Genomic DNA, 12,009 nt, shown 5'->3' on the forward strand with positions numbered 1-12,009 from the left:
CTAGGGGCGCCTGGGTGGTTCAGTCAGTTAAGCGTCTGCCTTCAGCTCAGGTCATGATCTCAGGGTCCTGGGATGGAGTCGTGCATTGCAGCGCGCTCCCTGCTCAGCGGGGAGTCTGCTTTTCCCTCTGCCTCTGCCCCTCCCCCTGCTTGTGCTCTCTCTCTCTCTCTCTCTCTCTCTATCTGCCTCTCTAATAAATAAACAAAATCTTTCAAAAAAAAAAAAAGAAATTTAAAGAGAATTCTAATGACTCATGGAGAAAGGACCTAAAACACCTACACATTAGGCAACAAACCCCACAAGAAAAAAACACTATTTAAGGGGTAAGCAAACGAAAGAATGCGAATAGATTCTTTTACAAAAGAAGTGTTCTACATTTGTCATGCCAGACATCTATGAAAATCATTACCAGTATCTTGAAAATAATATTTTTTTAACAATGAAATTTCAAACTCTTGGTGCCTAACTCCATTTTGATTTCTTAAAACATTAAAAATGTAACTCAACTGAATAACTGCCAAGTAGCTCCTGGAACAATTTAATCTGCCCTCCTACCCCAACTCTCCATTTAAAACTCTTCATATTTAAGCCAGTAAGCCTATATATGGTGGACATGGTGAATCCCCAATTACCTCCCTGTCTCTTTTCCATCGCTCCTCAACATCATTCATCCTAGCCACACTGATAGTCCTTTCAAAGCAGCAGGGCCTTGAAATAAGCCATTTATTCTAAATAATCAATCTCTCCTTTCTTTCCTCCTTCCCCTAACATATTAGCTCCCACTCAATCTTTCCCTCCCAGCATAACCATCATTTCCTCAAGGCAACACCACACCCTCACATGCACATGCTGTCTCTCTTCTTTATGCACAATTAGAGAATGGCATCCTATGTTTATATGACCATTTATTCAATGTCTGTCTCCTCCACTGGTTTGTAAGCTCTATGAGGGCAAGAGTTTTTACTCACGATTACACCCCTCAGCATCTAGCACACTTGAAAGAGGTGCTCCATAAATAATGTGTCAAATGATTAGAAAGAGTGAACTAAAGATTTAAAACCAAAGCAAACCTGTCAAAGTATTTATATTTAAAACAAGAATAAATTTTTGAGGCAATGTATATATTTACATTATGTCTAATAACCAAGAGAGTAAACAAGGTGAGGGAAAAGTTAATTTTTAAAAATTAAATTAATGGAGAGAAACATAGCATTAATAAATTAAAATTCAAAATAAACCAAAGTTTCCCATTCATAATTTTGTCTCTCTCCTAACATTCAGATGTTCTTTTTTTTTAAATATTTTATTTATTTGTCAGAGTGATAGAGAGCACAAGCTGGGGGAGGGGCAGAGGGAGAGGGAGAAGCAGACTCCCCGCGGAGGAGGGAGCCCAATGTGGGACCTGATCCCAGGACCCAGGGATTATGACCTGAGCCGAAGGCAGACGCTTAACCGACTGAGCCACCCAGGTGCCTCCATTCAGATATTCTAATGGAAAGCTTAAAAGTGCCCTAGGCACTAATAGATACATCATCACTGTACTGTCCCTTTCCTTACTAGTTGTTTTTGTTGTTGTTGTTGTTGTTTTTTAAGTCATCTCTATACCCAATGTGGGGCTCAAACTCTCAACCTCAAAATTGAGTAGCATGGTCTGCCAACTGAGCCAGCCAGGTATCTGGTCCCTTTCCTTAGTAGTTTTATATCAATTGTCTAAAACAAAAATAGAGAAACTAAAAAAATATAACCATAGAAAATGGATTTTTTTCGCACCAAAATAAGAAATGATGAACTTAAGAATTAAAACAAGTTTCAAACGTTGTAATAGGCAAATAAGTAAATAATTCCCAGTAAGTTAAAAAAAAAAGTCCAAATCCAACAATGTAATTACACATTTATTAATATAATTATTCAATATTTATTTCTACCACTAGTCTAGAAGCTTCATAAAACCAGAGAATGTTAGATTCTACTACCCACTATCTATTTCCAGCACCTAAAACACAAAGCATTTACTATAGAATTAATAAATAAGTCAACTGCATTTCTGGTGACTTTAAGGTATCTGAAGAATATAATCTTCAAATAAGGAGTAATATGAAAGCTAAATCTTCTTTCACATTCATATTTAGTAATCTGATTATTGAAGACAAAAATATATCATAATTTCAAATTAAAGAATTCCCAATTTTCACAGTTTCAAAGTAATCACTTTATCTTTTTAATCTCTGCAAATCTTTTTTACTGATTATAATTCTATGAAGGTATTTTGTTCTGAGTTCTGTGCACTATACAATAATATATACCATATTTCATCAATTCTAAGATGCGTATTTTCACAATTTAACACCTCTGATATCAAATTACTATAAGAAACCAGGGTATCTAGTTTAAATGGATTTTTTTTTTCCTTTCTTCACAATAGCTTTAGCCTGAATGAAATACAATAAAGTATGTATGCTCCTAACCAAATTCATTTTTCCGCTAAGGGTTAGAAAAACATATCAGACGAATATTATACAACAGATAACAAAACAAAGACTTGATTACATTTAGTTTCAGGCCATTATCAGGATCTTACCATCACCCTTAACTGCTCCACCTCTGAAAATGTTAAGTCAAATATCCCTCCCCCTATGCCCAGCATATCTGTTCTTGAACCTCCTCAGGTAATTAGATCTACGACCCTTCCATTTTTCAGTCCTCTGTTATGTTCCCTCCTACTCTATGTTAAGCTCTATTCCACCCATCAGTTCAATCTTTCTCACCCCAAAATTTCAATTCTCTCACCCCCATCCTCCTGTCACACCTGCTCAATCAATCCTACTTCCTTATAGACATCTCTTACCTGGATGTCCCAGGTACACAAATCCAAAAAACTGTCCCAAACTGGGGCACCTGGGTGGCTCAGTCAGTTAAGCATCCAACTCTTTTTTTTTTTAAGATTTTATTTATTTTTGACAGAGAGAGCGAGCAAGCACAGGCAGGGAGAAGCAGCAGGCAGTGGGAGAGGGAGAAGAGAGCCTGATGCGGGGCTCGATTCCAGGACCCTGGGACCATGACATGAGCCGAAGGCAGACACTTAACCGACTGGCCACCCAGGCGCCCCAAGCATCCAAAACTTGATTTCAGCTGAGGTCATGATCCCAGGGTCGTGAGATCGAGCCCCACGTCGGGCTCCGTGCTGACTATGGAGACTGTTTGGAATTCTCTCCCTCTCTCTCTCTGCCCCTCCCCCTACTCTCTCACACTCTCTCTCAAAAAGCAAAACAAAACAAAACTGTACCAAACTGGCCTCATTAAGTCTCTCCCAAGACTTGCTGGTCCTTCTACATTTAACATATCAGTGAATGCCATCAAGATTCATTCAACTGGCCCAGTCCAGAAACCCAGGAGTCACACTTGATTCCACTTCTCTTTGAAACTCTCACATCAGTCACCACAACCAGTAAAAAAATCAAGCTGTCAGGAAAACAAAGGCTATCGCCAGTGCACCCAGTGCACGGGCTTTAAGTAGCACTACTCTACATAACTGAATTCCTCCCCCACGGCCCCCCAACCCCAACCCCAACCCTATTCTTCACCTGCACCACAAACCCCTCCAGAAGGTGTCTCCATACCTCCACCCAATATGAAGTTACCTAAATCAGTCCTTCTCAAACTATGTGTGGTGGACTTTTGTAAAATACGATAAAAATGGGGGCACCTGGGTGGCTCAGATGGTTAAGCGTCTGCCTTCAGCTCAGGTCATGATCCCAGGGTCCTGGGATGGAGCCCCGCATTGGGCTCCCTGCTCAGCAGGGAGCCTGCTTCTCCCTCTCGCTCTGCCCCTCCCCACCACTCCTGTGCACTTTCTCTCTCTCTCTGTCAAATAAATAAATAAATCTTTATAAAAAAAAAAAAAATGAAAAATTGTTTAAAAACATACAGAAATACTAGCACAATTTGTTAGATTCATGTGACAAAAAAATTCCTCAAATGGCTATAAAATTTTCTAAATGCTCATTTATAATTGCTATAGTTATCTAGTTGTGGACCCGAAACAAACAAAAGCACTAAACCAGACCACAACTGGCCTGTACCCCTAACTTGCATTTCCTTCATTTGCACTGATTTGTTCATTACAATACCATGCAGTGCGGTCTTGACCTGAACCTTAACCTAAACCTAACCTGAACCTTTCTGTCAAAGAATTACTATGTTCTTGGCTCACTTCTGCACTCAAGAGAACATAAACTAACACATAGTTCTACCAGTTTTCCTCTTTGCTTTATACCCCTCTCTCCATCAAAGATTAGCTCATCTGTAGTTTCTCCTTAACCCTCTCATCTCAGTAAGTACCCTGGATGCCTCTCTCTTCTTTGAAATAACAGAATCCCCTCCTCTATTAATCCTGCCTTCTCAACACATGAAAAGCAACAATACAGAAAAGTTCCACAAGTTAAGAAAAGTTCAAATGCCTTTATAAGCCACAAAATTATTTCCACATAGAAACACTTCCCAAAGGTGGGGGGCGTGGTGGAGGGTGGGCAGGGATACTCAGGGACAGGGCATCATAGGGATTCGGCAAAAAATGCAGCATTAAAGGTAACCCCTGCCCCCTAAAAAAAAAAGAAAGAGAGAAAGAAACACTTCTCAATGGATCCAATCCAGAGCAGGGGATGGAATTCACTTAGAATATCAATACAGCACATATTTGCTATGGAATAAGCCTTCCTGTATGGAAATGATACTAAATAACATTAAAGTCACAATTAGCAGACCAATCCATGATTCGTCTTGTGAAACAAAGCAAATCTATTAGTCATTATTAATTTTATTTGAGCTATAATGGAAAGAAAACACTGATTATAATGAAATGAATCAATTAAATAAACAACTGTACTTACGTGTTAGATGAAAGATTCCATCACAGGCACTGATATGAGATAAAAAGGCATTTCCCAAGCCTTGACCATTGTGAGCTCCTTTCACAAGGCCAGCAATATCCACTACATTTAGAAAGGCAGGAATTTTGCTGAAAAACAAAAGATGGTTTTATTATAAAATAGTACTAAGAACCTGTTTATTAGCTAAATCGATTTTGAAAATATTCTACATAAAGTAATCCTTTCCCTTCTAGAACAATGTTTAGAAGACTCTCAAGAATGATTTGATAGGGCGCCTGGGTGGCTCAGTCGTTAAGCGGCTGCCTTCGGCTCAGGTCATGATCCCAGGGTCCTGGGATCGAGTCCCACATCGGGCTCCCTGCTCAGCGGGAAGCCTGCTTCTCCCTCTCCCACTCCCCCTGCTTGTGTCCCTGCTCTCGCTGTCTCTGTCAAATAAATAAATAAAATCTTTAAAAAAAAAAAAAGAATGATTTGATAAATAAATACCAAAAAAAATAAATAAGAAATAATCTTTTACTACTTTAGGACTTTCTTACCTAGGAAAATGAAGGAAAACTGTAAAGCAGAATAGATGTTTTTATTGTGTCTACAAAGAACTAAAATTCGTACCATTAATTTTACTATACTGTTCTGCTGGCCCATGCATATGGACACAAAAGCAAAGGAGAACATTTTAAGAATATACTGATAAAAGGTAATCATTATAGAATGAGCCAACATATTTTGTGATGGGCACTGGACTAAGTGATTTACATGTATCATTTCAAAGTTCAAAACAACTCCATCAGGTAAGTGCTATTATTAAATCTACTTTAAAGATGAGGAAATTGAGCCTGAGAGGAATTAAGAAATCTATGTACATTCAGGGGATTACTCAGCTAGTGGTAACAAAACTGGGATTCAAACACAGGATATCTGGATTTGCATTTAATCATCATGTAGGTTATATAGACAAAAAATGCATATAATGATGTGAACTGGTTATCAGCATGGTAATAATCTAGTTGTTAACAACAGCAACAGAAATAAAGGCATATACAAAATACCCTTTGCTTTGTTCAAAGTAAAGGCATAGTTAACACAAGTTAGAAACCAAGTTAGGAAAACCAGCTGGCCATGTAAATATGGAGATTAAAGGACAATTGACCCTTGAATAACACAGGGGTTAGGGAGTGCCAACCTCCAGGCAGTCAAATATCCACATATAACTTTTGACTCCCCAAAAAACTTAACTACTAATAGCTTACTATTGACCAGAAGCCTTACCAATAACATAAACAGTTGATTAACATGTATGCATATATGTTGTATACTGTATTCTTACATATAAAAATAAAGTAAGCTAGGAAAAGAAAATGTTATTAAGAAAAATCATAAGGAAGAGAAAATACATTTATAGTACTGCACTGGAAAAAAATGTGTGTATAAGGGGACTGCACAGTTCAAACCCATGCTGTTCAAGGGTCAACTGTACTATAAATTACTGTCAATTTTTTTTATTTGCTTAACCACAAAGAGGCCAAAATTGTTATAGAAAAAATGAATATGGGTTCCCATTCAATATTTTTATTTCCACAAAAGCATCTAATCAATGTTTACTAGCAAAGGAAAAGGGAAATTTTGAGAAATTAATTCCCTCACTGCCTAAAATTTCAACAAATTTGAAGTCTAAGAGCTTTATGATTGTTGTTGTTCTCTTGAGGTCTCTGAAAATTTCAGCAATGTCACATGACCACACAGTCTAGCAGTGACAAGGGCCCACATCTAAAGAGTAGGAGTGGGGAGAAAAGATAGCACAATAGCAGCTGGGGCCTGTACAAGGCATCTCGGCAGGAGAGGACCAAGGACCAAACCAGCAGTGTCCAAATCAGCCAACAAGACAAAGGCGTCAAGAGATTGGCGACATATAAAGGAACTGAACAAATAAGCACATTAATGGGACAACTGGAGAAAACCAAATGGAATCTATGAATTAGATGGTAACACTGGATCAGTGTTAATGTACTGATTTTGGTGGTTTACTGTGGTAACGTAAGAGAATGTCTGGGGGCACCTGGGTGGTTCAGTCAGTTAAGGGTCTGACTTTTGGTTCCAGCTCAGATCATGAGCCCAGGGTCCTGGGCCCTGCATCGGGCTCCCCACTGAGAAGCTCCCTCTTCTCCCTCTCCCTCTGCCCCTCCCCGTGCTCATGCACTCTCTCTCACTCTCTCAAATAAATAAAATCTTAAAAAAGGGGGAGCAAATATGTCTGTATTTAGTAAATACAAATTTAAGAATTTAAGTGCAGTGTGCCATCATGTCTGCAACTCATTCTCAAAGGTTCAAAGAAATTTGGGTGAAGGGTACACAAGCATTCTGTGGGGAATTTTGCATCTTTTATAGAAATTTGAAATTATTTAAAAATAAAAAAGGTTTCCAAAAGAAAACAGAAGCCAGTTTGAAGAGCCAATTTCAGGAATATAATTTGAACCATGTCCAATCACTGACATATTGTAACCAATTGAGTAACCCTTCCATGAATGAATACATGAGTGAATAAATGAAGACAAGAAAGCTCTTCCTTACAGTAGGCGGCCAACAAATAGTAAGAAGAAATGAGGGAATTATAAAATCACCATGTGGCAATCATCACTGTAATAATTAATTCATTAAAAAAAATCAGTGGATGCTCAAACTAATGGATGAAAGCATCTGCATTTGGCTCAGGTCATGATCCCAGAGTCCTGGGATCAAGTCCCGCATCAGGCTCCTTGCTCAGCAGGGAGCCTGCTTCTCCCTCTGCCTGCCACTCCCCCTGCTTGTGCTCTCTTTCTCTCTCTCTGACAAATAAATAAAATCTTTAAGAAAAAAAAAAAAAGAACTCTTAAGAATTGTTGATAGATTGGATGTAGGGGTGAGGAAAGAGAGGAACCAAGGATAAATCTTGGACTTTGACTTAAGCAACTGAGGAAATAATAGTGCTATTTATTGAATTATAAAAGTCCTGAAGAACAAATTTGGCACAAGGCAGAGTGAAATGAAGAGGTCCATTTTGGACATGTCAAGTCTGAGGCACCTATTTAGTCATCCAGGTGTCAATGTCAAGAAGGTAATTAGAGGGGCGCCTGGGTGGCTCAGTTGGTTAAGCGACTGCCTTCGGCTCAGGTCATGATCCCGGAGTCCCGGGATCGAGTCCCGCATCGGGCTCCCTGCTCGGCAGGGAGTCTGCTTCTCCCTCTGACCCTCCTCCCTCTCATGCTCTCGGTCTCTCATTCTCTCTCTCGCAAATAAATAAAATCTTAAAAAAAAAAAAAAAAAGAAGGTAATTAGATATGTCTGTAGATCAGCAGAGTTCAGGAATAGAGGCAGAAACTTGGGATTTATCAGCACATTTCAAATGGTGAGAAACTAAAGGCAAACTAAATTCTCAGTAATAGGGAAATAAACTATACATTCATATAATATAGTATTAAACAAAGTTATATTAGAAATTATTATTTAGGGCGCCTGGGTGGCTCAGTTGGTTAAGCGACTGCCTTCAGCTCAGGTCATGATCCCAGGGTCCTGGAATCGAGTCCCACATCGGGCTCCCAGCTCAGCAGGGAGCCTGCTTCTCCCTCTGACCCTCTCCCCTCTCATGCTGTTTCTCTCCTGCTCACTCTCTAATAAATAAATAAATAAATAATCTTTTAAAAAAATTATTATTTAAATCTGTATTTTTTAATCTAGAAAAATATTAGTAATATCCCAAGTAAGAATATATTCTATTTTTGTAAGTATGTGTGTATACCTTCAGGGAAAAGTATGGAAGGTTATACCTCCAAAGTATTTATATCTGTGATATCAAGGGAGAAGTATAGGTGATTTTTACTCTGCTCTTTATACATTTCCATACTGTCTGAACTTCCTACAATGAACCTGAACCTGTATTATTTTATTTTTTCTAATTAAAGATATATATAATACGTTTGTTACAAAAACTTCAAACAATATCAACACAAGAAAGTAAAAATCAAAAAAATAATAATAATAAATGAAAAGAAAGTAAAAGTCACCTAAAATTCCACTACCGGAAGATAATCGTCAGTTTCATACATTTTCCCATGAATATACATGTATATGTATAATTTTACATGAATGGAATCATAAATACAGGCCACTTACTCCCTCTACTTCATATTCCCCCCCCAAAAAATAACTGCAATGTTAACAGCCAGATGTATCCTTTCTCACCTTTCTCTGTGCTCTCTACATTATAATCACCCATAATACATTCATGTTGGAGAAAAAAACACTTCTGTATTTTTCTTTTAAGTAAACTACGCCACACATGGGGCTCAAACTCACAACCTCGAGATCAGCAGACACATCTTCTACCAAATGAGCCAGGCAGGCACCCCCTATATGATTTTAAATATATTACTTACATATTTTTACTCAGTCTATATAGGGTCAACAAATAAACAATGGCATAAAGATTTTCTTACCTTGCTGGTTTGTGGTACTGGCAAAGAAAGTCAAACCTTTCATCTGGCACAGGTACTCTGCTCTCATTAGGATCAATAGTGCAGAATGGGAAGTTTTCTGCTGAAGCCTGACTATTGGTTAATACATTGAAGAAGGTAGATTTCCTAAAATAAACAAAAACAATTTCAATCAATTCTTAGGGTTAACATTGAGAAAAACTTAACCTCATTTTCATGTCAATGCTCAAATAAGATCCATGATAATTATAAAACCAATCTGGGAAGGGAAGGTGGAGAATAACAGGAATGAATGAAATTTACTAACAGAAATGAGGTTTTTTTACCAACAGAAAAGAATGAAATTTACAACAATGCAGCTCATGATTTATAATCAGTTTATGTTCCTATCTCAGTCTATTTGAAACTTGAAAAGCACTTTCCCAAAGAATCTTTGTTATAAGTAATAACTAGTTTCACACACTATAAAAAGTATTTTATTCCTAAAGTACCTGGTAGTACCAGTACCACTTCACCTATATCTAATATAATCTTCTCCAGCATAAATGTAGAGAGGTGTGCATCTAGCTAGGTCAATCATGGCCCAAGCATTCTAAATTGGGAAACAGATGCCAATTATATAATAGGAAATGGGAAGCTGGAGCTCAGACCCCTACTAATTGTTAATAATACATTGTTAAATCTAGAGTTATGAACTGTGAATTATGAAAAATCAAAATGTGAATTCTTCAAGATATAATAAATTAAGAAAAAGATCTATTAGGCGCCTGGTTGGCTCAGTCGTTAAGCGTCTGCCTTCGGCTCAGGTCATGATCCCAGGGTCCTGGGATTGAGTCCCACATCAGGCTCCCTGCCCGGCAGGAAGCCTGTTTCTCTCTCTCCCACTCCCCCTGCTTGTGTTCCTGCTCTCGCTATCTCTGTCTCTGTCAAATAAATAAATAAAATCTTAAAAAAAAATAAGATCTATTAATAATAAATTGTCGAGGCACCTGAGTGGCTCAGTTGGTTAAGTATCTGCCTTCAGCTCAGGTCATGATCCCAGGGTTCTGGGATCAAGCCCCGAGTCTGGCTCCCTGTTCAGCAGGGAGGCTGCTTCTTCCTCTCCTCCCTACTTTTTTTTTTTTTTTTTAAGATTTTATTTATTTGTCAGAGAGAGAGAAAGAGCACAAGCAGGGGGAGCTGTAGGCAGAGGGAGAAGAAGGCTCCCTGGTGAGCAAGGAGCCCAATGTAGGACTCGATCCCAGGACCCAGGGGTCATGACCTGAGCCGAAGACAGACGCTTAACCGACTGGGCCACCCAGGTGTCCCTCTCTCCTCCCTACTTGTGCTCTCTCTCACTATCTCGGTCTCTCTCTCTCAAATAAATAAATAAATAAATAAAATATTTAAAATAATAATAAATTGTCTCTAATGTTCTAATTATCTGATTCTTACCAGGTAATACATGCTCAGAGAATGCCAACTCTCATATTAACACTAGCTACATTTCTTTTCTTTTTTTTTTTTTTAAGTAGACTCCACACTAGGTGTGGAGCCCAATACAGGGCTTGAACTCACAACACTGAGATCAAGACCTGAGCTGGGATCAAGAGTCGGATGCTTAAGCAACTGAGCCACCCAGGCACCCCAGCTACATTTCTAAAATATGATCATTACAGTGTCAAAAATCAGAGCAAAATCCAAAACAAAATGGTATTTTTAAAGGTTTGTTGATCTATTCTATACTATTTTCCAATTCCATCACTAATACGGACAGCAGAGAATTCACTATAGTGAATTTTCTTGCTCCAGAAATAGGACGGTAGCATACATGAGGACTTAAAATGAAAATTACTGGGGCGTCCGGGTGGTTCAGTCATTAAGCGTCTGCCTTTGGCTCAGGTCATGATCCCAGGGTCCTGGGATCGAGCCCCGGGTCGGGCTCCCTGCTCGGTGGGAAGCCGGCTTCTCCCTCTCCCACTCACCCTGCTTGTGTTCCCTCTCTCACTGTATCTCCCTCTGTCAAATAAATAATAAAATCTTCTATATATATATATATATATATATATATATATATATATATAATAAAAAAAAAAGATGTGACCTAAGCCTATAGGAAGAAATTGATACTACAATTAGCTCATCTGATTGAACTTTTAACCAAAGAAGTAACCCTTTTAAAAAAAAAACAAAAGCATGGGGCGCCTGGGTGGCTCAGTCGTTAGGTGTCTGCCTACAGCTCGGGTCATGGTCCCAGGGTCCTGGGATCGAGCCCCGCATCGGGCTCCCTGCTCGGCAGGAAGCCTGCTTCTCCCTCTCCCAATCCCTCTGCTTGTGTTCCCTCTCTCATTGTATCTCTCTCTGTCAAATAAATAAATAAAATCTTTAAAAACAAAAAAAAAACAAAAACAAAAAACTCTGAGACTAAAAGAGAGTTATGAACAAAAGGCAACAATCAAGGCTTATTTATTTATTTATTTTTTTTTTTAAAGCAAATGCTTTTTTTTTTTTTAAAGATTTTATTTATTTATTTGAGAGAGAGTGAGAGACAGAGAGCATGAGAGAGAGGAGGGTCAGAGGGAGAAGCAGACTCCCCGCCGAGCAGGGAGCCCGATATGGGACTCGATCCCGGGACTCCAGGATCATGACCTGAGCGGAAGGCAGTCGCTTAACCAACTGAG

The 12,009-nt window shown here is 38.7% G+C and overlaps 1 protein-coding gene across 1 annotated transcript in view; it reads right to left on the reverse strand.

Moving 5' to 3' along the window:
• OLA1 (Obg like ATPase 1) overlaps nucleotides 1–12,009 on the reverse strand; it is a 187,771-nt gene that overhangs the window by 162,276 nt on the left and 13,486 nt on the right. Inside the window, exons 3-4 of the mRNA XM_045868595.3 lie at nucleotides 9,353–9,496; nucleotides 4,887–5,014 (exon numbers count right to left, since the gene is read on the reverse strand). Of these exons, the coding sequence (XP_045724551.1) occupies nucleotides 4,887–5,014; nucleotides 9,353–9,496 (272 nt within the window). The remainder of the gene's footprint in view (nucleotides 1–4,886; nucleotides 5,015–9,352; nucleotides 9,497–12,009) is intronic.

The sequence above is a fragment of the Mirounga angustirostris genome, unplaced genomic scaffold, assembly GCF_029215605.1.
Source record: "Mirounga angustirostris isolate CCGP_5_RB_7025 unplaced genomic scaffold, mMirAng1.0.hap1 SCAF_3, whole genome shotgun sequence".
Classification (NCBI taxonomy): domain Eukaryota; kingdom Metazoa; phylum Chordata; class Mammalia; order Carnivora; family Phocidae; genus Mirounga; species Mirounga angustirostris.